The following is a 25,689-nucleotide window of genomic DNA, read 5'->3' as shown; positions in this document are numbered from 1 at the left end:
TTCTAGGTCTGCCAACATGTCTCCTGGATTGTCAGGAGATATGGATTTGGTATCAAACTACCAAAATTCACCAGAACACAGGGAGGAAATGACATCTACCATGGAGGTGTGGTCAGTGCATGCCATCATACAGAGATATTAACTTTTACGTAATGAATTGTTATTATTAAAGATGGGCCTTACATTGCTTCAGTCATCAAATCAATTTCTGTAGGCCTACTTTTAGCGTTTTAATGGATGAAATTGTACCCATCATTTTCCAATGCTAGTAAAGCCAGCCTGACAAAAGTTTCAAACTCACAAAATTCACCAAAACACAGGAAATTATCTACTCAGTTAAACCCCCCCCCCCGACTAAATGAATAATTAATAATAATTATCTGCAGACCGGCAGACTCCCATCTGAAAATATTTAATGCCAGGGACCCCATACAATGTTTGTTGTTAAAATGTTTCAAAAATATTTGATTCAAAAAATGTTTCACATTTTCAAGATTTGTTTTGAAAATTAAAAAAAATAACAATCTACAAGCTCCAATCTACAATCTTGTAGATCGGCTATTTTCAAGCGTGTAGCCTAGTCGCTTCTTTTGGGCTTGTCTTCATAGACCTGGTTGCTTATTTCCCCTCACAAAACCTGGCAACACTGCTGCTGTAGCTTGGCGAGGGGCGGGTCACAACCGAGCTGCTGGGGGAGCGCATGTTTTGTGTCTCGGAACACACCGATTTGTAACAGTCTTTGTTTCAGACAGAGAACAAAACTCCACCCTGTCTGCTGATCCAACGCTGACAAATCAAACGAACTTCAAAGCTAACATGGGAGTGGTGTCTGTCTGTACAGTACACCTACTATAGTATAGGTAGGTAAGACATTATTACACACATTCGAATGATAAAATGTGTACTTCCATGTACTGATGTTCTCATGTCTTACTAAATAAAGTACATCAATACATCATGCTTTAAAAACAAATTATAGTCACAAAATAACACGTTTATTGTTAAATAAGCAACCCACAAATATCTGCATTAAATAGTTAATGTTTTTGGTTTGTTCATTTATCTATTTTACATTTCTATCGTTCTCCCCTGGTGTGTGTGTGTGTGTGTGTGTGTGTGTGTGTGTGTGTGTGTGTGTGTGTGTGTGTGTGCGTGCGTGTGCGTGTGTGTTGAGGTGGGTATTGATTTATGTGTGGTTAATGTTGGTGTTGGAAAAATGTATCAATAAAAATAAGATACATCAAATATTTAAGAACAAAGTTATAGTTTCTGTGTTTTAATTGCTATTCGATTGCCCCTCCCCACCCTGGGTCAGTCAGTCCCTCCCTGGGTCAGTCTCCGTCTGCATGGATTCAGGGTGTCCTATAGCCTGCACTTCGGCCTCATAGTGCTTCTTCAGGCCCTTCAGATAGATGCGCAGACTGTCAGGATCTAGTCTGGAGTTCCTGGCAGCCTGCAGGAGGCGAGTGGCCAGGTGGTACACAGCCCTCTGCCTTTGGGTTTCTGGATCACTGTGATGCTTTGCCTGGAGCACACAGGATAAAAATCATATATAAAATAAAATAAATCTCTTTTCAAGTGCTTCTCAGATATCAGGCAACAAATATCACTGTCTAGGCATTCTAGGCAGGGACACAGGTATATGTGTTACATCTAACTGTCAGAGCACTGTAGCTCATTGGTTACTTGTAATGTTAGTGATCAAGGCGTTTAACCACTTAAACCATATATATATATATATACTTTGTCTATATATATATATATATATACTAGTTGACTGGAGTCCACCATGGTTCTATTCTAGGCCCCCTTCTGCTTTCACTCTACATCAGGGGTCTTCAACAGGGGGTCCGGGACCCCTAGGGGATCCTCAGAGATACTGCTGGGGGGCTGCCAAATCTTTGTGTGATTGGGACTTTATTTTTTCATTAACCACTTGAACCCTAGCATCCCTATTCTGGGGGGAAGATTAGATCTACAAGCTCACAACACGTTGCAGACACGTTTTGAGCTTGTAGATTGCTATGCTAATGCTATTTTCTGCAAAGAGGCTAGTGTACAGGGGAAAAGGAGCAGACCACATACAGTACACAGCCAAAAGTCAAGTTTACAAAGTATTGAGGGTTTTAAGTGGTTAAATGTCTGAAAACACACATTTAACATTAATCCAATATGTAGTGGGGGGTCCCTGCTTCATCTCTCTCTCAGCTAAGGGGTCCTTGGCGTTCAAGACCCCTGCTATACATTAAATATCTCCCCCTGAAACAAGCTTACAGTGTGTTGTAGATTGCCAAATGTTCGTCCTAGGATAGGGACGCTGGGGTTAAAATGGTTAAGCTGTTAAAACCACACTGTAAGACACTCTGCATAAGAGGATCAGCAAAATTCCCAAACTGTAAACGTGATAAAAAATATGTAAAAAGTATAGACACATTAGGAAATGCATACCAATAGCTGCTGGCTGACTTTAGAAGCAATTGCCTTTGCCTCTTCGACAATGCTTGCAGGGAGTGCAGTCATCTCTGCTGCTTTCAAGCCTAAAAAGGGAAACAAATGAGGCAAATTGCTTTCAGTGACTGACTGCCACAGTGTAGTAGTAAGTAACTGCCTGTCTGCATCACTTTATACCATAATTTCTTTCCTCCGAGCATCCTCGACTCAGCAAGTATGTATAGACCACACTCTCAGTGCCAGTGTCACTGGAGCGTGTGTGCTGAACTTCCATGTGCTGGTTCTCAACGTTGGGATAAAGTGTCTCAAGTTGGCAGAGCTCCAGGTAGTGCGTGGCGAACAATGTGAAAGCCTGAGAAAGGTAGGAAAACAGCACACACGTTAAAGACTTCCTTACATCCATAGAATACCCTGTAGCCCATAACACACCACATACTCAAATAGTTTGCTTATATCCAAATGTTGACCAAAGAGGTGTAGTAGATAGAATGTCATAAATCATCTTTTGATGAACAGGAGAGTATGGCATACAGTATGCATTGCGCAAGTACTGTACCCTGAGGCCGAGGAGGAACTCGCAAACCGCATGGCAGATTCCGATACCCTCCTCTGCGCTTGTGCCACGCCCCAACTCATCTATGATGATTAGAGACCTGTCACTCACATTGTGGATTATATAGGAGACCTTTGGGATACAAATATGCAAAAAATATAAATGTTTGTGAATTATTTAAACATAATAAAATAAGTTAGTGATAAGTAGCCCATGTGTGAAACAAAACACACCTCCTTCATTTCCACCATGAAGGTAGAAGAGTTGGTCTCAAAATCATCATCTACCCCAATTCTGGTGAAAATCTGATCGGCTACACGGAATGAGGCATACTCTGCTGGCACGTAAGAGCCTGAGGAAAATATACAGAAGATCACAGTTTATGCGGTGATTGACTCTGAAAATGAAATCATGTTACTGTGACCCACTAGGGTATTTTAACCACTTTCAACCTGGCACCCCTATTCTACAAGCTCGCGCTGCGATGCATTGTGAGCTTGTGGATCAGTTATTTTCGCTATTTCTAAAATAGGGCTTAAGTGGTTAAATCCATGTGAGGCTGGAATGCTTTTTCAACATACCTATCTGAGCCATGATCTGGCACAGTGCCACCTGTTTGAGGTAGGTGGACTTGCCACTCATATTGGGTCCAGTGATAATGACAAAGTTGCTGCCCTCAGAGATATAGCTGTTGTTGGACACAGGCTGTTGGCCAGCGATGTGCTCCAGAATGGGGTGACGGCCCTGCTTGATGGCCAGTGTGTCTGTGAACTCCGGACGAACTGCAGGAGGAAAATGTTTCCATGAAAAATGTTATATAACATATAAAAGATATATATAAGACTGTAAAAAAGATTGATAACAGTTTATCACTTAGATGGCATATATTATGTATAATGTAAGAATGTAAATAAACTGTAGTTTAATGCTCACTGCTATCACATCTATTCCACAGTTAACTAACTACTTATAGATGGTATTGCAACAGTTATAATTACTTTATTACAGTAAGAGAAAAAATCTAAATAAAATAAAATAAAATAATGATTCCAGGAAGCGGTGTATGCAGAGGAAACAGTCAATTACTGTAGGTCCGTTGACAGGGAGATTTGTCTTGTTAGATACTGTGCACACTTATGTAACAAGGGTGATCTGAGTACAAGCTGGCTGAGGTGGAGGGGGCGATCAGCACATGTCTATGGAGAGATGCTTTCAGACAGCTGAGGGCCAGTGTTCACCATCCATGTGGCTGAGAGCACTGGTGTTAACCACAACCTACATGAAAAGCACCGCAGCCAGCAAGGATATCAGCCTCTGGATGACATGTGCAGTGGATGACAGGGTTAGCTGTTCATTTATATTCATACATCACTCCCTCAGACAACAGGTTGGCCATTTCCACACTAAAATGAATGCAAGACTGACTTGGGAACCAAAAATAAAACACAATGCATAAATTCTAGACTTACCATAGTCTGAGATGGTGCATGAATTAGCAAGGGACTGCAACATGTCCAGCATGGATACAGCATCAGAGAGCTTATAGAGGCAGTGGATGTGCTCATGGACAGTAGTAAGTAGTTGACATATCACCCTATAGAGAGACAAGTTAGGGTCTAGAGATGGTCAAAATAAGACAAAATAGCCCAATACCTTATAAATAGCACCCTCTGCTGGAAAGAAAATCAAATCAATCCAAACACTGTAATTGCTGTTATTGAGTGGAAGAACACATTCCATTCATGTTGCTAGTGCATTCATTGTAATGCAGCAACATGCAATTATGTTGTTGTGTATGTCTGTGAGCCATTAGCATCATAACTACTCACACATAAGACATGTGAAAGATCTCCCTCAGGGCCTCGTCACAGCGGTCGTTCATTTTCATCAGGTCTGCCGTTGTGAAACTGTAGTTGTTCTTGTGCTTGGTAACCTAAAGGACCAGTACCGTAAATAACAAACAAACACAAATAAATAAATAAAATACAAAAGAAAGTAGGTACATTCTGTAATTCTTTTCTGGATCATAAAAAAGTTAAACTGGGAAACACTGAAGGTTTTATTACAGTATAAGATTTGAAATACTGTAAGGTTAATGCACTTTATTTTAATCAACTGCTCCTAGGATTAATGTCTTCATCAGTTTGTTTTTTTCCATACCTTGATGAACTCGGTTGGGAGTTTCCCACCAGGTAGGGTTCCTCCCTCAAGCTTCACCTGAATGAAGAAACCTCGAGCAGTGCTGAAGCTGGTACGCATCGGTAAGCAATACCTCTCTGCCATCTGGTTTACAAGCCCTGTGGATCACACCACTGATGATAATTTGTGTAGGTTGTGGTGTTATCTAGTATTACACAAACCTTGTAAATGAAGGATAAATATGCACTATCCAGCACAAATACCTGCAATGTCATCCACTATTTCAGTGTAAGCTCGCCGGGCAATGTCAAGGAATTCATTGATGTTGGGGCGCACAGCGTAACACTTCTGTGTGCGCATGTTGAGGCTACCCTTCATGTAGCTGGTGTCGTCATTAATCACCGTCTTGATCTGCTCTAAGATCACATCAAATCTGATGATGGATGTACAGATCCAGCAGGTTACGTTTTTATAAGCCTCTAATGATCTCACTGCAGTACACAATTAACTTCTCAAAGGAGGACTAACTTGGACCTACAGTACCTGTTGTCTTCCAATGAGGTGTTGTACGCCTTAAGCAGAGCAGTGTTGCAGTTTTTCAGCACCGTCTGTTCAAAGAGCATAATGTTTAAAAAGACTCGCTAAAGTAAGTGTAAACCTCAAGCATGAAGCTTAATGCTTTGTTGTGTTGTCTTATATTTTTGGGAAGGAGAAAGTCTACTTTATTCTGTTCATGGTTGTTATAATAAAATATAAACAATATTGGTATAAGACATATACCCTCAATGGTGGCACCAAATCCAGTGTGTGCTTCAGCTGAATGATGTGTGTAATCTTTGCTTCAGCAACTTGAACCTGTACATGAAAAGTCTAATTACTTTACCTGGACAGGTGAGCTAAAAGTATCTCATTCATCCAAAGCTCAGACTTCAACTTATATCACTTGACAGGTTTACAGATGTAAGAAAAGTCGGTGAAATTCTTCAATTCTTCTGTTGTATAAGCTCCCATCGTTTGCAGTTTTTAAGAAAGTGGAAAAGAATAGAGATATAAAGAAAATAAGGAAAACTAGACTTTACTATTTAAGAATAGAAATGATGTTGTAACAGAAAAAATACATTTTAGCACCTGAATGTAAGAAGATTTATTTTTGGTTATCTAAACTGTTAACTTATTCTTATTCTAACAAGCTCCCTTAATAAGGATCGTATTCATTTTGCAAGTCTCTGTACTGTACATACCGTTTCCTGCTTAGGTATCTGGACAAGGACAGAAAGCAGTTGGTCTATATCAAGGAAATGACCTATGGCTGGATAATGATGGGAAGAAAACATACAGATTCATATGTTGTGTCCAACTGCCAATTAGTAGAATGTACAATGCAACACAACTAATCCATTCTAGCAGTACTTTACCATTCTTCAGACCAAAGAAAAGCTCCTCGTGTTGCAGCAACTCTTGTATGCTGTCCAAGCGGATATTAATGGTATCCACATCGAGCAGGGGCTCTAGAATATTGGAGCGTAACCTTCGACCACCACCGGGAGTTTTGGTATAATTAAGCACCCCTAAAAGTGTATGCTCACTCCTGCACATATACAAACAGACACACAATACTGTCTATTTTTATGCTACTGCAATACATAAACATAGCTTTCCAATAATGTCTTCACCTTGCTTGCCCACTTACCTGTGGTCCCTGTTATTGACCACCAGCTCCAAATTAGTGGCAGATGCTGAGTCGATCATGGCAGTCTGTTCACTCCCTTTAAAGCTCACTTTGAGAGACTTGGGAGCATAGACAGAGTTCTGGATGAACTCTAAGTATTTTAACAGAGCAGCTGCAGCTGCCAGACAGTAGTACCTAAATAAAACAATCAGATCATGACATTTTGGATGTACATTTTCAATACACCTACTGAAAGGATCATATCAGTCAATAAGGCTAAACATGCCAGACCACTATTACTCACAGTATAATTTACATTACATCCAACCACTTTCAAAAGCATACAGTTTGATATATTGGAGGCAATGGATCCCATTAATAACAGTATGGTATAAGTATGGATTAATTTGAAAAGTGTCGTTGAAAATAGTACCTGGAGCCAAATTGATTTATAAATTAAATTCAAATACTTATACTATGCAAAGATGATGTTAGCCAACATTGACTGAATAATTGAGGTATATATATTCAGAGAATATGTAAACAAATGTGAAATCTAAAAATAAGTGCAATTGTCTATGTTTACATGGTATAATATGAATCTGTGTGATATGTGAAAGACAAATGTATTGACACTGGTATGGTCCATTAAACATTTCATTTCAATTATCCATGACTTAAGCGATTGTGAGACTATTACTACAGTCTCTCTTAAGATAATCACACATACTTAGTTTGCACTTCCATGGCCACGGTGGCAAATTCTGGTGCACACAGCTGCTGAATATACTCCAGTCCATTCCTTTCATTGAAATATTTCCTTTGGATAGCAGTAAAAGCTACACCCTATCATAAGAAAATGTTACAAGATCAGTCCAACAGGTAGAAGGCTTCTTTGTTTTGGAGATTTTTTTTTACACTCGGTTGTATTTGTACCTGGAAGTTCTCTGTGATGAGGTTGAACAGCTTGGTCCCTTTCCCCTTCTCACTGGCTGTGTCTGGCATCAGTATTTCCAATGGCACCAGGATATGAAGCTTGGTGATAGCCTGCCATTGTATAAGATGATTAACTTACCGGTATAAGATGACTAGGAACTGAGATACCCTGCACTCTCTGCCACCATCTCTTTTGAGAGTGTAAACAACAATGTTATGTATGATTAAAAGACTGTCATTTAGGGATGCACATTACCTTCACATAAGTGCCCGTGTCTGCAAACTGAGAAAGTACAAGCTCCGGACATTTCAAGTTGATACTGGCCATGCCGATTTCTCCTCTGGCTAATCCGCGCCCTTCGACAACTGCTACTATCACTGAGGCACCAGCGGGTGTTGAAGAGCCTGTTGTTGCTGCAGGAATAAAAAAAGGAAGAATCACAAATGATGCACATGCCGTTCTTCACAGTTAACACAAAATGTGTCAATGCTTATATCACCAATACGTTCGGTCAGTGGTGTTCGTGGAAAGTGTGTGCCTGCAGAACCGGGCGTCTTCCTGTATCTTGGGGTTCCTCCATGGCTGCGGAAGGAGGAGCTACCAGTAGTAGTTGGAGGGACTGTCGAAGTGGTGGTCCAGCAGTCCGGTCTGAACCTATGGTTGAATTGACCTATGTCAGAGAGAGAGAGAGAGAGAGAGAGAGAGAGAGAGAGAGAGAGAGAGAGAGAGAGAGAGAGAGAGAGCGCGCATAGACATCATCAAGTATAGAGCAGAGTCAGAGGTCCAAGGCAGATCACCCCATCAGTCTGTGGGATAGAATGTGGAGCCGGGCAATATGTCAATAATATCACATTTGTGTGATATGAGACTAGATATTTTCTGTGATTTTAAAACCGATAGACTAATGTTGGCAATGTTCACAATTAAAATCAGTTTTCTCACATGGATAGATCATAGATCATGTTGTCCTAATAGCCTATAGTCTGTACATTTCACTCTATTTTTATTTTTATTTTTTAGATACATACATGAAGAGAGACAGACACACACACACACACACACACACACACACACACACACACACACACACACACCACGGATGGATGGACAGCAGGCAGGCAGGTAGATAGACAAATAGATACTTGAGCAATACATGTGTTTTACCCCAGTGTAATTGTGAGGTCCATCAAGCTAAACAAATAGTAATTGAATTCGTGTAGCACTGTAGGCCTACCTGAAGCCATTTGGTTAGAGCCTCTTGGCGTGACATGGTTGGAGCTGGTAATGGCAGTGGGACCATCCTCTGAACTATGAAGAGATGAAGTGGAGGATTGTGGTGCAGTGGTGTTAACCGGTGCCGTTTGTACAGGCGACACAAAGCTTTGGAAAGAGTCATAAGACTCTAACGATGAGTCACCGCCTGTAGTCACCTCCTCTGTACTACTTCGAGTAGGGAACATTTTATAAATCTTCAAACGAGCGAACCGAACCCAACCGGGTCAATAAAATACAGTACAAAGGTTCTGCCAAACAGATAAAGTCTTCCCGCGTAAACCAGAAGTTCCAGAACAACGTCGCTTGTTGCTTGCTGATGCTAGCAAAGGCCTAGCCGCGTGATTATCTACATTTCCTTAATCGTCGTAGGCCAGTGCCATTGAAATTGTAGTTATTAAATGAATGAAATTATGTTCTGGAAGCAGCTCTAGCAAATAAACAGCATTGGGTGATATACAAAAACAAAACGTCAGCCTGTGTGAACTATTGACATTGCCCCTGCTCTCTCAGTCAGAGCTGTCTTTGCACGAGGCTCTGACTCCTCCTGGCTCCTGCTCAGAGATGTAGTGGTGCTAGATGTCAAGGTCAACACCAGGTAACTTTATTGTCTTTAAGCAGCAGCAGTAACAATTATCATCAAGAATAAACACAAAAACAATAAATAAGCTAATACACAGGTGTTTAACAGGCCAATAGCAGCAGGGAAACGTTTTTTTTTTTATCTCATATGTAGGCCTATGCAAAAATGTCATATAAAACATCATATAAAACCTAATCGGAGGGAAAACCGGAAAAGAGGTAACTTTACGTTACGTCATCAGGTGGCCGGAACTACCAACCGGAACCACCGGTGCCGTGCACCTCCAAAATAATTCCCCTAGTTTAAAATTGGTTTGAATTGGTATAATCGTTTCGTTTCTTTTTGTATAATAATCGTTTGGTATTTACATCTTTTATTCCAACTCGTATTGCGACTAGCGATAATAAACTAATTGATTCGCATTATGTGGTTGTGGGGAACAATAACAATGTGACGCCAACACAATGGGTCCACACTCCAATCCAGTTGGTGTCGGTAATGCACCTTTGTCGGTTTGCCAACCGCCGATAAACGCGAAAGAAGAAGAAGAAGAAGCTCCTCATGAGACAACAATCAATATGGCGGCGGACACAGAGGAAGGCAGCGACTACTTTGTAACAAGCCCCCAGAGCCGCTGAGAAATCTTGAAGCTGCCACCCCAGTGGCCAAAGCTGGAACTGCAGGCGGGGAGAAATACATGCGCGAGCAAAACATACTGATATATATTTATATATAGAGATATAAATATGTAAACATATTATACATAAATACATATGCATTTACATATACATAGGCATCTCCAGTGAATTTCATAAATATCTCGCGTTCAATCCTTGACACACGGGCTGCCGTAGAACGCAAAAATGACACTAGTGCGCATGCTCATAACTTTACGCCAACCCAAAACCGTCTCAATAATTCTACTTCCGGCAGGCTTCCGGGTGCTTCAAAACGCCAGTGAGCACATTCATTGAAATGATAGCTGGGGGCGGGGCAATCCTCCCTCTAGTTATATTATACCTCTATGCTTTGTAAGAGAAATTGAGAAAAACGACGGATGTATTTTTAAAGTGAATCAGTGCTACAAAGGAGACGTCGGCTTTGTGGTCTGGGATGCAGCGATCGTGCTTGCAAAATACTTGGAAACGAAACCATTTTATGATCCTGCCTCAGGCGTAAACACATGGGCTGACAAAGACGTTGTTGAGTTGGGAGCTGGAACAGGAGTTGTTGGTCTGATGGCAGCAGCACTGGGGTGAGAATCTCTGCAGTCAGTTTCTGATGGCACTGTCCTAGCTGTAGTTTACAACCCTCGTAGACGTATTTACGATTCTGACGTCTTCAATCTACGAGAGTTGTAGGGTGCACGTCCCATGCAGGGGAGCACTTTCTGCACTTTACCCCGCGACACTCCAAACATGTTCAAATTGAAAATAAAAGGTGCTTACCGCAAAGCCCCAAATGTTAACGACCTTCGCGGGGTAGTAGTGATCCCCGTCGAGGTATATCTTTCAATAAAGAAGTCTTTTAATCCAGCTTGTGTCGGAATCTTCACTGTTCTTCTTTTGTTTTAAATGAGTTTGAACTGCGCATTAGCGATTTGGCGGTCGGGAGGTGTATTGCGCATTGAAAACACAATGTATCAATACACCTCCCGACCGCCAAATCGCTAATGCGCAGTTCAAACTCATTTTAAACAAAAGAAGAAGCAGTTCGCAATACACCTCCCGACCGCCAAATCGCTCATGCGCAGTTCAAACTCATTTAAAACAAAAGAAGAACAGTGAAGATTCCGACACAAGCTGGATTAAAAGACTTCTTTATTGAAAGATATACCTCGACGGGGATCACTACTACCCCGCGAAGGTCGTTAACATTTGGGGCTTTGCGGTAAGCACCTTTTATTTTCAATTTGAACATGTTTGGAGTGTCGCGGGGTAAAGTGCAGAAAGTGCTCCCCTGCATGGGACGTGCACCCTACAACTCTCGTAGATTGAAGACGTCAGAATCGTAAATACGTCTACGAGGGTTGTAAACTACAGCTAGCACTGTCCTGTATGTATGCAAACATTAGCTCTAAGCACGATGGTGAGTTTTCTAATAATACAGCAACTTGCCAGCAAGTTATTCTGCAGTGTGGGTGTTTTGAAATGTGCATTTCAAAAGACCCATTGACAGTGCATGTCATGCCAATTTTTTTATTTATTTAATTGTTGTCAAACGTTTACCATATATGTTTGACAACCATGCAGTCTTATGCAGGTTAAAATGTAATTAAGATAGCATGTTATTTAGACAGATGCCAGGTTCATTTGTTGACCTTGCATCTATATTTCTATAGTGGTAATGCACAGAGATTACTTTAAGATATATTATACTGTTTAGAGTTTAGACTGATTCTATGTTCTTGGTTTACTTTTGATCCTATATTACTGAGGCACTACTGTCTGTATGCAATGCATTTTATGTATGTGTTTACCTTGCTTACTATAAGTCGCTCTGGATAAAGAGCACCTGCTAAAGCCTGAATTCTAAATTCTTACCACTCAGAGCTCAAGTTACTGTAACAGACCTGGAGGAGTTGCAGGCCCTCCTGAAAGTGAATATCCAAGAAAACAAAGCACTTATCAGCAGTGGGTCCATAACTGCCAAGGTACTGAAATGGTTTGTAACTCAATTAATACTTTTTCCTGTTATATTAGTTATGGTTAATTATCAATATATTGCACTTCAAGCCCATCACCAGAAATGTGTGAATACAAAATTTACAACACTAAAAGACATTTCTGGCCAGTGTTTAACTCTCTGCCTGCCAGAGTTTTTTCAGAACAGTCTGTAGCCTCTGCCAGGGTTTTGCCATGATTTTGGTACCTGTTCGCGTAGCCACAGATTTTTTTCCTCCAGTATGATTGATCCCCAGATGGTTTCTAATCACAGATGAGATTCAGGTGTGGTTTCACAAATGTCAACGAGGTCATTTTGACCTTGTTGACATGTGTTGTTTGATGTTTCAATATAGCTCAAAACCAGTAGTTTTAAACCAAAAAACAAAGTGAATTGTTTGTCCGTTTGAATTTTAACATTGAAGTGAATGGAGCAGCAAATCTTCGAACATTTTTAGCTCCTAATCTGTTCGTAATTCGACAAGGGTTGCAAGCCATTCATAATGTCGATCCCTGCTTGATGCGCTGGCATCTTTATGGTAGTTCGGACATCGTTGCAATTGCGTTTCTCTAATGGGATAGAGAACAATGGTCATCAAACATGCATTCATTGTAGCTTTGAGGAAACACTCCTGCCAAGTCCTTGACCAAGGTGTAGAAAAGGAGAAGGTCTGCACACCGTCTTAATGCTCCCAGAAATATTTATTTATTAAGCAGTAAACACAACGTTTTGGCCTCTGCGGCCTTCGTCAGGTGTACTGACGAAGACCTGTTTGTGGAGGAGCGTGCACCTCTTGGACTGTTCTTGACCAAGGTGGCCTTAGAGCTAGAGCTGACTTATTGTGGCTGACCTTGGGTTAAATGCAGAGGACGAACTTTCCCCACTGGGATCAAAGAAGTGTTTACTTATAGTTGTAAATTGAACCACTATTTTCAGTGAAGATATTTAGTGTAGAATAAGAAAAAAAGGATGGGGCCTAGTATAGACCCCTGGGGGACTCCGGCCAACTAAGTATATAGGGTTTAAGTGGTTAACTTAACTCTTAATTTGTATATTTTAAAGGGGTGAAGAGGTGTCTGAATTCCTTACACATCCACATTATGTCCTAATGGCAGACTGCATCTACTATGAACAGGTATTGTATTATTTGAATGTGTTTAAAATGGCCTTTCCACGTTTACACATCATCTTAGCCCGATGTAGCGTTGTACTGATTGGGTATCAGGCTGAATGAATACAAGCAATTACAATAATCTCTAATGGCTAATCACGTATTTCCCTATAGTCTGTTGTACCACTGGTTGAAACATTGAAGCACCTGGCTGGATCAGAGACTTGCATCATTTGCTGCTATGAGCAACGCACTGTAGGCGTTAACCCGAAAGTGGAAAGACGTTTCTTTGAGGTGAGCACTGCACTTCAGTTAATAACTAATGGTAAACAAATTGTAAGAAGCTGAACTGTCATGCATTGTGGAACATCAGTGCTCTTTCTCTCAATGACCAACTGTACTTCTTTGTTATGCTTTCAGTTGCTTCAACAGGACTTCACATGTGAGGAGGTTCCTTTGGACAAGCAAGACCCTGATTTTAACAGTGCTGACATTCGAATTCTTCACTTCCAGCGCAAAGTTTGAGTTTGTGTGTTACAAATTGTTAGAACAAGGGTGATGGAGAGAATCGTAATGCTGAATTCACACCAGCAGTCTCATGACGCTGGAACGTTCTGAGAATGCTTGTCCCATAGGATCAGGAGTCACACAGAGACGGCTAAATGTGCTACTTCCATGCAGTCTGTTCTTTCACCTTGGTAGCAGACACACACCTTGACACACAGTGACAGGCTGTCACTTATAACCTCAGACACATTTAGTATTGTAAACAAGGATGAGACGCTGCTGGTGGGAATTCAGCGTAAGACTATAAAGGGGAATTTCACAAAAACATTTCCGGGGTCATTTTCACGTTTACCCAGACAACTTGCTTGATTAAATATTTAGATATTTGAATTTCTATCAAACTCACCCATCCTATATAAGCCCATTCAACTCCACGTTAGACACATTGCAAAGTAAACACACTTCCCTGCTTCTCATGCCATGATATTTTCCTAATGAATGTGTCAGTCTTTTCATTTTGTCATTGGTCCTACTTTTTCAGATAGTGATCTCAGCCTGATCCTGACAACCAGCCTGCAAATTAGCCAGCTATTCTATGTATTCCTGCTCAAATCGATAATTCCATGATTATAAACAAAATCAATGTTATTTTCTGCAGGTACACTTATAAGAGTTCAACACTAAAATGTCAAAGGTCTAACCAGCCAGCCACCAGGCTTTCCACAGGTTTCTATCCCGATTTAACTGGTCTGATCCGGTCTAGAGGCCACCCACTGTATCGTGTAAAATGTGTACACACTTACGTGTGCATGCACGTAACGTCTGCTCTAGAATAATACTGGATCAGCAACCTGCAAAGCAAATTGATCCCAGTCTGGCCTTGGTCTACTTCCTACATTTGTAAAGGAAAGCAACAAAGCAGCATTAAGTATTAACATGATGAAATAACTAATCGAAACAACATTCATTATAAGGACAATGTCAGTCATGAGAAGCGGTGATGTGTGTTGTCCAATGTGGAATTTTAAGTTAAATGGGTTTATAAGAATGGGGGGTACATTTTATTTAATTAATATAAAATATCTAAATATTGAGTCAAGCAACCTAAAAACGGGTGCTCTCAAAAGGCCAAGTAGATGTGAAAATGACAGGGCAGGTTTATAAGGATAGCCATGAGAATATTTATTACACTATACTATATATGTGTATATATACTGTATATGTGTATGTATGTATATATATATATATGTGATATGTATGTGATTTTGTATTACGAAATATCAAATGTAACGATTATTGTGGCCCTAGATCCTAATAAATGTATTTTTTATATTTAAAATGTTCATGTGTTCTACATTTGGTTAAGGTATAAGTGTTGCATGTTCTGCACATGGTCATATCCTTTTATGTATATCGTCTCTGTCAGGTGGAAACCTCATGTCCAAAACTGTTACTTTTCAGGATTCCAATTCAAAAACAGCAAAAGTAGCAGATCTACAAGCTCCAAACACGTCACTTCGCATCTGCTACTTGTGATACTTTTGTGTGACACTGTAGTATGATCAAGTAGGGCATTCATTTACGAAAAAACAGTTCAAATAAGGAGATTTAAGGAATGTATGCCTGACAGCGACGATATGTATGTATATATGTGTATAAATGCTGTCAATGTTTATCTCTATTACCTTTTATTAGAACACTTCAACAGACTTATTAGAGCTGTAAGCAAGAAAGGACACAAACAAGAGAGACCGTAAACACTGGTGTCCTGCCTGGGAGAGACTGTGAACACTGGTGTCTTGGGGAGACTGAACACTGGCGTCCTGGGGGAATGCAGTTGGAGCTTGGCTTTCACATTAGTCTTATGAGGGCATGCCATTTTCTCACGCATGCAAAGCACAGTGAGTTGTTTGTTCAGCATGTGTGAAAGACGAGTGCTTACACACCAATGAACTGCATGGAACAATGAACATTAAACTAACTATGCTCTTGTCATGTGTACTGTCCTGAAGCTTAATTTATACTTCATCTCGCGACAGTGTTTTGTTGTGTCGTTATTTTTGGCGAGCGACACTGTCATGCAAGAAAGTATAAATTAGGCTTTATTCTACAGTAATAGTGCATAAATAGACATGCAACACATTGCTGATTTAGGCTGTTACACAATTACCAAGTAGATTGGAATGGATGATGGCATATCATCTCCTGTTTCTGGCCTCTAGGATTAGCACCCACTATCTGCTCCTCATCCTTTTTTAGATATAAAGACCATTTCCTTCTGGAGCACTAGAGGGCAGCAGTTGTACAAACTCCAAAAAAAAGAAAAGCTTGAAAATCATTGTTAAAGCTATCTGTTTTATGATAATGTAATAGGTCTTTTAAAACATGGTGTACTTAATGTGCCTATAAAGGCCTGGCTAATTAAGTTTATGCAATTCCAATATTAAATAGGAGGGCACTGATTACTACACCAAGAATAGCTTAATCTTTAAGAACACACCAAGTTACATTTTGGCCAAAATCCCTGCTCCATATACTGTAATTGTTTTAATTAATAGTTTTTACTATAACTAATTTAGCGCATGCCAGCTCTCCTGAATGGTTTTGCACTCCATGCGAGGGGAATTCCACTCCAAGCCCCAGATTAGTTGGAAGATTATGGCCCTTTTTCAAGCATAAACCATGGAGCACGCCCCATACTCCCACAGGCATGCAGGGGCCCCCTCACAGCCTTTTATGCTGCTCTCTGTTTACACAGTAGGGCAGCCTCCAATGCACTTGCGTAAATGGGGAGTCCAGATGAAAATATTCATGCAAAACAGTGGTAGGAAGTTGAAGGGTTAAGACTTCGGGTCCCATTAAGCACAAAATAAATCAGTGTATAGTGCAACTGCAATCTAATTTGATTGATTGTCTAATAACGAATGGGTTTTCACAGGCTAGTGTGGTAGAATGGGGCTGAGCTAACCTGCTCGGTTGAAACCTGCTTATAATAAACCAGGACCAGCTGTGAAGGGATAGTGCCACAGACATTAGTATTCCATTTCCCATCCCATTATTCCATTCCATTCAATTTGGGCATTTGGTGATCAGAAATATAATTGCTTTAACTCATTGGGTTCATCACTTAAAGATGGACACAGAATGAGTAATTCAGAAGCCATTTCTGGCCATTGAATATATATACAATGCTTTAGCTATTAATGTGTATTAGGTGTAACATTAATCGCAGAAAGGCCTCTACAACATCATAGCTGATAGCCTGATACCAAATATTTATGCTGTTGTGCAAAACCATCTTGATACCACACTTGCATGAACAAACATGTTCCTTACAATCCTAACAATTACATCAGTGCACCTTCAAGGCTTGTACAGTATGCGTTGGTGAGAAGAAGAGAGAGAGAGAGATGTGGATCTGTTTATGTGCATGTGTTTATATACAGTCAATTATGTATACATTAGTATCTGAAATCCCCTGGTTCATGATATGACCTGGAAGCCCCATCACAACAGGAAAAGGGAGGAGGGAGGAATGTACAGGGATGTAATTACTGTGAGATTAATTGCCATTTGTTGTAAAAGCTATAAATAACTGCAACAGATCATTTGAGAAAATTACTCCCACTGGCCCTTGCAGCTCTCTCCTGCCTAGTGCAACTGGACTGCTGGAATCAAACTAGTAGCGTTTCCTATTCAATTCTCCTTTTGGCTCTGGCCAGGATATGCTTAGCCTAATTAATCTGACACAGCACTGGTATTGAGTCCCTGTCCCCCAGAGGGGTGGGGGTCAGGGTTGGGAGTAGTGGACACTGACAGACACTGGACAGTAGCTCCAGTACAACATCAACAATTCATCTCTCCCACCCATGGCCCTGGTCTTGAAAAAGAAAAATTACAAACCTAATTGCTGTGCTCTCCTGTGTTTTATCCTCTATAAATAAATGCTAAAACCTAATTGAAATGGTGTACTTACAGTCTTCTTATGTTAGGCTAATTAGGCTAGTTCTACAGGGGAATACAGGATGTCTAACACAAATGAGGACAGCCACAGTGCAGCGCTGTATCTCTGTAATCCCTTACTATCTACATATTACATTTTTGACTAAATATTATAGTATAAATAGTATAAATATTCATAACTGAACGTGGAGAACATGCTTTGTGTGCCAAGACATAATGGGGCCATTTTCTACCAACAGATGGTGCTGTTAGCAGAAAACAACTTGCTTACCTGAGTGGTAAGTCTGCAGTAGGAGCAACAATACTGTTCAATCCAAGTAGCTGAAAATGCTTTTTTTTTTTTGTCTGTTAGGCACACTGTTTGAATAGCAACTCGTTATTGATGATGATCCGCAAACTTTATTTTGTGTTTGTGCCACTGCTTAAATATGACACATTCATGCACATTTTCATCCGCATGCAGGCCTTGAAACCCAGGTTTGCAGCACCCTTCTACCAACCCATAAAGCATGGCAACAACATTCTGCATGAATTCCGTATTCAAAGTGTTGTTCACAGTTTCTTCTTGTCTAAAACATAATGACATGAGGATGCAGTGCAGCACCACCCGAACCAGATGAGTGGAGGAGAGAGCCCGTCGTCCCAAAGGCTGTGTGGTGTGTTCCACCCTGCTGAATCAAAGCCAAGTGTCACAGAGGAGTCTTTGTGTCATCATCATGATACCAGGGGACAGTGTTCCAGAAAAGAAGACTCATTTTCACACTAACTATTAGGGCGTGGCTCAAGAATAGAACTCAAACTGGGGTGATTAAAAAGGTGTTATGTCTGATTTTTGCTTCGTCATAGGACAGTCCTTAAATAGGCTTTCAGATGTGACTCCTCTGAATTTCCACTATTGCTGCATCCCCTCCACACCCCCACCCTTTGCACGACACTGTGAAACTGATCAAATCCCACCTCACAAAATAAAAACTGGAAGGAAAAGATATGGCTCTGACATCAGACGTTCTATTGTAAAGAGAGCATGTGATGAAGGTGCTGTTATTCTGCACTCTCGTCCCCATCTTGAATAATGAGGCACGACAACAAAAGCTGATTATTTTGTTCAATGGCACTGAGAGCAGAGGTGGTACAGCAGTGCCAGTGGAGCAAAGCCCGACAGGACAACTAGTTTATAGAATCACAAAGCTGGCTCCACCCCCCCTGGCCCCCTGCAGTGAAATGGGAGGGGGTGCTGTTAAGACAGCTGTGCTGCGGTTGAGAGGAGGACATGGATCCAGTAGGCTACTATTTGTGAGATTATTTGTGCCTCCTTTCTGTACCATTTTAATGCACTGCTGTTGTGGTGTTCCCGGTCTAGTGTAGCTACATCTACCGTGTCAACCACAATCATAAGCATGTAGTGGACAGATATACAGTACATCAGTTAGTGAATCAATCATAACATCGTATTATTAGATCTACTACTTAGAGAGCCACAGGGGGTGCATTGCTGAATGCCTATGATAGCTGTCCCTGTCGGCACTCTTGCAGAATAATGTTGGATTTATCGTCATTACATTGAGTGGTGGCAAAACTAACTGGGGAAAGCGAGGGGATGTAGCCTATGTACTGTATGTGTGTGTGTGTGTGAAGCGTTTCCCTGAGTCATCATCGCCTCTCAAAAGCCCCAGGCCTGGGTTGTTTGTGAGCAGCCAGTGCCATGACTTTTTACGGATCTTAGGTTCCTCCAGGCCCAGCAGTTGTCTGATGTGGGTGCACTGTCACTGTCACTGGCACTGCAAACACTGTAATTATAGGGATCTTGTCAGGTAATGCACAGATGTAGTCAGTCATGGAGTGTGACAGACAGGGCAGTCAGAAGCTTTGCTCTGCCTGAAGGAAGCCTCTCTCTCTGAGTTGGCCTTGCTGGGTATACATCATCCTGTCACTGATGGATGTCAGTCTGTGGAAATGGTTGCATGACTGGAAGAATGCGAACAAGGGTGAACACTAAAGCCTGATTTATACTTTGTCGTGCAATGTAGCATAAATTAGGCATAAGTCATGCATTGCACCTATCACTATTATTCTATATTATCTTGACATTAAACATATACTGTTCAGTGCTGATAGGGAGGTTGATATGTGGTTGATTATGTTTGACTGAATAGGTTTGGGCATTTGCAAAGGCAAGTGAATACAGTTATGAAATGGGAGTCCTGACTAAACCATGGACAAATATAGAAAGTAAATAAAAGTCCCTCTGACCTCTGATCTATTCCCAGAAATAAATGGAGAGCAAATCTCTGAGTGTAAACTTCATGAAACAAGTTCAGGAATCCACACAATGTACAGATTGTGTTAACCACAGGAACCCTATAGCGTCTCTATTTGGGGCGATTATTTGATAAAATTAGCTGATCAGATCTACAAGCTCAAAACATGTCACAATGTGATATGTGAGCTTGTAGATCAGTTATTTTCTGTAAAGAGATTCGGTGTAGAGGGAAAAAAGGAGTGGACCAAGTATAGAGCCCTGTGGGATCCCGGTCAACTAAGTATTTAGGAGGGTATAAATGGTTAACATTTCTATGAATTGGAACCTGCGCCTCTGCTGGCAGTTACACTGAAGCACCATTTTGTATTCATTTACATCAACACATTGGATTGCATGTGGAAGAGTTAAATTCATAAGACGTCTAAATAGTTATTTTTTAATGAAAGGCTTATGAGTATAGCTTGATCGTGTACAGTGTCTGAACTCGGCAAACATCTCAAACCATGACTGTGAACACACAGCAATGATCCACCATGGCTCCTTGTCTTCTACAGCTGGTCAAACACTGTACAAAAGGCAAGGGGGGGCAAATATAAATCAAATTGCTTCTTTCTCTCTCTCTCTTTTTTTTCCTGCTTCACACGCACACAGCTGTGGAAGACATGCTGCAAGTCCCAAAAGGAACCACATGAGGACAAACTTCAGACTTTCACATAATGAAATAGAAATAGATAAATAGAAGACCCAGGTTTCCATTAAATTGATTGCTATATAACTGCCCATTGAATGGGAAAAAAACATGACTGTAGGCCAATGCACAGTAACAGATAACCAGAACAATGGGCAATGGATATCCTATCATGTTTGTAGGTGTATGAGACAGTCTGCTTTGGCTAGATTGGATATTTGAAATACATTTACAATACATACTTTATTTATATTCAATGAAAGTTTCCTTGGTTTAGACTTTAGAGAGTAACCTTGGGCTGCAGATATGAATGGAATGTAACTTGGATTGATGCCCAGAATGCACCTAGGACTTTTGGCCTTAAATCTCTTTCAGTTGGTCACACCCATATCACTCCAAATCTGACCAACTATTGAAATCAGCACAATTTGTATTACACTAAGTACCTGAACTTCTGAACTCAATGGAAACTCTCTACAGTAATACCAATATATAGGCTACAGTAGAATGGACTGTATTTGTGTAAATCTGCCCATTTTTACAAGGCAACTGAGAACTTGCATGTGCCACAGATACAAGAGTATCTTAACCTCAGCAGGAAACCTGAAACTAACTTTCAACCACTTCCTGAACCTACTTTTAACTGAGCTCTGTTTGTGTTCATTATTAACTGTATACCATTAAAGATTCCTGGCTGAGAGTAAGAATTACTAGAGGAGAGACTTTTATCCTCACCAAAGAGAGTAATGGTTGTTTTACTGTCCTTGATGATAAGCAGTCACTGAATGGAGTTTTGTGGAAATGTGTATGAAAATAATCAAGCTTAATAATAGCGTGCTTGTATGTGTATGTGTGCACATGTAGCACAAACCATACTGATTATCCCCATGGGTGTGGCTGTAAAACTGTAGACCACGCTTGGCACATCATTGGACCATATCCACACAGCTGCACACAGTCTAACTACCCAACTGTTTAAAGGTTTGAGGCAGGTGATAGTTAAGACAGTTACTAGTAAAAACCAAAAACCTCAGCACTAAAAACCGACCACATAAGGCTTGGTTATAGGCTTAAGAAGACTAAGCTTGGAGACATGTCATGAATCCAGCTGTTATACCACTCATCATGGGCATTCCGCTCCTGTTAAACATTGGCTGAAGGAGTATAAAGAGGTCACCATAGTAGAGGGAAAGAGGTATTTAGCTCACAGTTGCATTTGCTGACAAATATGTGTCCTTCATTTTCTTCCTCTTTCCATGTAGAATAGAGGAAATCCACAACTGGAAACTCTTGCGACAGAGCAAAAGACCTCAGTGATACCAAAACCATCACGCCACACTGGCAGAGCTCCCATTAGGCCGTTGCCATAGTACCTGCCCCAACAAACACAGGACATTCTGGCAGCCTCAGATGAAGCTATCATACATAATCCAATGGCAAACCAGTGGAAGGGTGTGCACTTCTACATGCACTTTCACATACGCATATAGGAACTGGACTTCTGCTTTTGATACCAGAGTCAAGTGCTCAATACACTGCCGGTTTCATTGATGACGTGCTTATGATTGAGTACCAGGCAGCAACCTGTAAATGTGCCATAAAAATAGTAGCACTGATCTGCAGCGAATGCAGTGACACTTGGCCCCAACTTTGCAATAGCTGACAAATGTCAGACTGTCTAACACTGTTTAAACAAGATGAATTATCAATTATAGACATGTCACATGAAACATCTAGTGCTGTGGATTTATACAAAGGAAATATTCACCTCTTTATATCAGGATGCCCATTGGTGACCTTTCCTCTAAGGAATGTTCAGGAATTCCAACTAACCCCAAGGGGGGTCCGTGGACAGAAGGGGCAGGAGGTCTGTCTTTACAGAAAAAGGGTCATAAAACATTGCTTACAATCTCTATCCGCACCCAGGGGTCACCGGTGTCAGCCATAAATGCTGTGAAGATCATGTGGTTGTAATGAAGTAGGGCAAACCACAGTGGCCATTACAGCCCAATTAAACTGCAATCAATGTCTAATGGTGGCTCTTGACCAACTTGCAGAAAGCATGTGTTCACGTACCCTGGCCCAAGTTCAGTTACTAGCGCAGATGAGAGAAAAAACGGAGTGCAGTGTGCATGTGTGTGTGTTTGGATTGGTAAAGAGATCAGCATGTACTCCTCTTCTGTCGATTTTAAATCAGTGTATCATGTGGGGTGTGTGTGCTGTCATACATCTTCTCTATGTGTCTATATGTCACCTGACCTGTCTGACGGAAACCTCTGTAGTGCTAAAGCAAACATCCTGAGGCCTCTGCAGCAGCTTGCTAAGCACCAGCTTTTCCACACAGTGCATGACACCGTGATCATGAAGCTAAATGTCTGTGGATGTCAACACGTTCTCACTGATAACAGTGTCTGTTTGTCTTCGGATAACCCATATCTTCTTCTATGCATAACAGTAATGCAATTCTTCCCATTCATCTGAAAGCAATCCAGCACAATCTCTGTGTTATTTTGAATCGTTTACATTGTGCCAGTTTTTGTGCGAATGTGTAAAATGTTACAAAGGACACAGTGTCCTTAAGTACAGTCTGAAAGGAAATATTCTCAGAAAGCTGCAGAATAAAACTAATCTTCTGTTGCCCAAAACATCAGCGTCTACCCACATCCATCACCATCAATCCTGACTTTGTCAGATCTGCAAACACTCCTTTACTGTTCTTAATGTTCAGCTTTAATGAGAAGGGTCAGTTTAAAAAAAGTATCATCATCAAGAATACTTCAAATTACTTATTATAAACCTTTTGATCCTTTATAAATCCATGTTGCTATTGCTGCTAGGCTATAGTATATTTACAAGGTATCTGCACATACGTATGGTTATGCCTTATTTGCACATTTATACAAGTATATATTTCTCTTTTGTTACGCTGATATTGCTACTGCTGCTAGTATAGAAACTCTTCACAAGGCTTCTTATCTTAGTTTTTATCATTACGTTGCACAGTATTTCTGAGGACCTAACACAATTGCGTTTTGCTGCTTGTACCTGTATGAGTACTAGTGACAAATAAATCTTGATTCTCTTTTGCAAAAATAATTTGTCATTATGTTACTTACTTCTCAGCAACAACAATAAAGGCATTTGGAATGTTAAGTACGGTGAGGGTGCTTATTTGTTACACTTCTCATTACCACTTTTAGGTTTAATCTACAGTACAACTAGGGATCAATACAGATCCCAAGAGATGGCAACCTCACCTTCTGTAGGGCAACATTTATTTAACACTGGAATGTTGATCGACCCCTGGCTTTCACCTAACTTGAATATAGTTCTGAAACCTAGGCCTCCTTTAGGACATTCGAACAGCTCTTAAAGCACTTAATATACTCACTGTACACATTACATTTCATGGAATATGTTACATAATTTACATTTTGCATGCAACCTGGCAGTCATAATTTACAACACATAATTTAATTTAACTCCTCAATAGCAGCTCTGTTGATAGCCAGTTTGAATAGACACTATCAGTGGAATCCTTCAAAAGGAAAAGAAAAAAATGTTTTCGGGTAATTTTGCTGCCAGTTGCAAACAAAAGCAATGACAGGAAGTAACAGCTGACAGCTAAAGTAACAGCATCAACTAAACACACCCAAGTGCATACAAAATTTGTTAACAGCTGTATATCTCAGAATTGGTGTAGCAGCCCCCCGCCCGAGAAATCATGTGGCTCTGTTGTTGTTCCAAGAAGACCAGCAGTTGCACTTCCTGTTTTGGACAATTTTCCCCATTCACTGGCAGGCAGCACAGTGCCAGCGAGACCAGTAACTCCTTTCGAATCGCTGACATAAACCCTTTATCAAAAGTCAGCAAAACATAACTATAAAGCATGTGACTAACAAAGAACTAGGACAACCTCTACTTTGATCCTTAATCATTCTATCCAACACTTTTCACAGAATTATTTCAACTGTAATTCATATTCTATTTGCATAATTGATGTCCTTTTGGCCGAATTTGACTTAGATTGAATAGTTCTCTTTTGTGCTGTAGGCTATATAAAATGGAATGGGCACTGTCAATGTTAAAAGGTTCTTATTAGAGTAGATAAAATAAATAAAACAGATTTTAAATCACTTTTTTTTAATAAGACATTACAATGACATTGTTCTGTACATGGTTCCCCAGTCAAAATAGTATGGAGATGCACCACAGGGTGTCTTCAACATCTCACTGGTAAGTGGCTCCTTCTGACTGTGACAGAGGACTCTGATGTAGGGTTACTGTACTTCTGTACTCATGCTACAGATAATATGCCATCATATAGTGTCCCAATGCTGGGACGTATCAATTGTGGTAGCAGGTTGAGAGAGCTCCGAGCTGAATGACATTCCTTTGGAAAGACTGAGTCAACTTGACTACATGACTATCAATGTTACCCATAACTAATAATGCATCCTGACAAGCATATTAAAGTTACTGGAGGCCTATTTGTTGAATATTCAGCACAATTAGGTTATCAAGACATGACACAAAAATGGTCAATCAATTAACTATATAGCCCACATAAAGGGGAATCACCTCCGCTAAGGGTTTTCCAGGGGTGGGTAACAAAACATTCTGTCTTCAGTCAGTCATTTCCGCTCTTATGTCCAGGCAGAATGTTGACAATGCAATGGTGTAAACTGTCCTTGTTTCTTGCATGTGTGATAATACCATCAAGAAGAAATACTTTGCATCACAGTATTGTATTAAAACATGTTTTCTAGTCCCTCAAAGTTGGCTACTTGTCATTACAGATCTCTCATTCTCTCCATGGAAAAAAAAGAAAAAAATAACAGGCCCATGTTTAAGAGCAACCCCAACAATCTTAGAACTATGGGGAGGGGAGC

At 40.6% G+C, this 25,689-nt stretch overlaps 2 protein-coding genes across 2 annotated transcripts; one reads left to right on the top strand and one right to left on the bottom strand.

Moving 5' to 3' along the window:
• Nucleotides 1-1,021: 1,021 nt before the first annotated feature.
• Nucleotides 1,022-8,091, bottom strand: msh4 (mutS homolog 4). Its single transcript, XM_084044958.1, has 18 exons — nt 8,005-8,091; nt 7,749-7,859; nt 7,543-7,658; nt 6,834-7,007; nt 6,559-6,731; nt 6,385-6,452; nt 5,924-5,998; nt 5,687-5,751; nt 5,407-5,576; nt 5,165-5,301; nt 4,834-4,937; nt 4,474-4,598; nt 3,586-3,786; nt 3,238-3,356; nt 3,008-3,136; nt 2,629-2,803; nt 2,449-2,537; nt 1,022-1,525 (listed from the first exon to the last, which is right to left on the bottom strand). Exons 1-18 carry the CDS (start codon nt 8,074-8,076, stop codon nt 1,316-1,318), a joined length of 2,313 nt encoding a protein of 770 aa, XP_083901084.1. The 5' UTR covers nt 8,077-8,091; the 3' UTR covers nt 1,022-1,315.
• A 2,074-nt stretch (nt 8,092-10,165) lies between these two features.
• On the top strand, nt 10,166-15,225 carry vcpkmt (valosin containing protein lysine (K) methyltransferase). Its single transcript, XM_084045112.1, has 6 exons — nt 10,166-10,222; nt 10,640-10,859; nt 12,155-12,268; nt 13,331-13,403; nt 13,554-13,673; nt 13,800-15,225. Exons 1-6 carry the CDS (start codon nt 10,183-10,185, stop codon nt 13,902-13,904), a joined length of 672 nt encoding a protein of 223 aa, XP_083901238.1. The 5' UTR covers nt 10,166-10,182; the 3' UTR covers nt 13,905-15,225.
• The last annotated feature ends 10,464 nt before the right edge of the window (nt 15,226-25,689 follow it).

Source organism: Gymnoscopelus microlampas (assembly GCF_963454915.1).
Source record: "Gymnoscopelus microlampas genome assembly, chromosome: 20".
NCBI lineage: Eukaryota > Metazoa > Chordata > Actinopteri > Myctophiformes > Myctophidae > Gymnoscopelus > Gymnoscopelus microlampas.
This window is presented reverse-complemented; position numbering and strand designations above follow the sequence as displayed.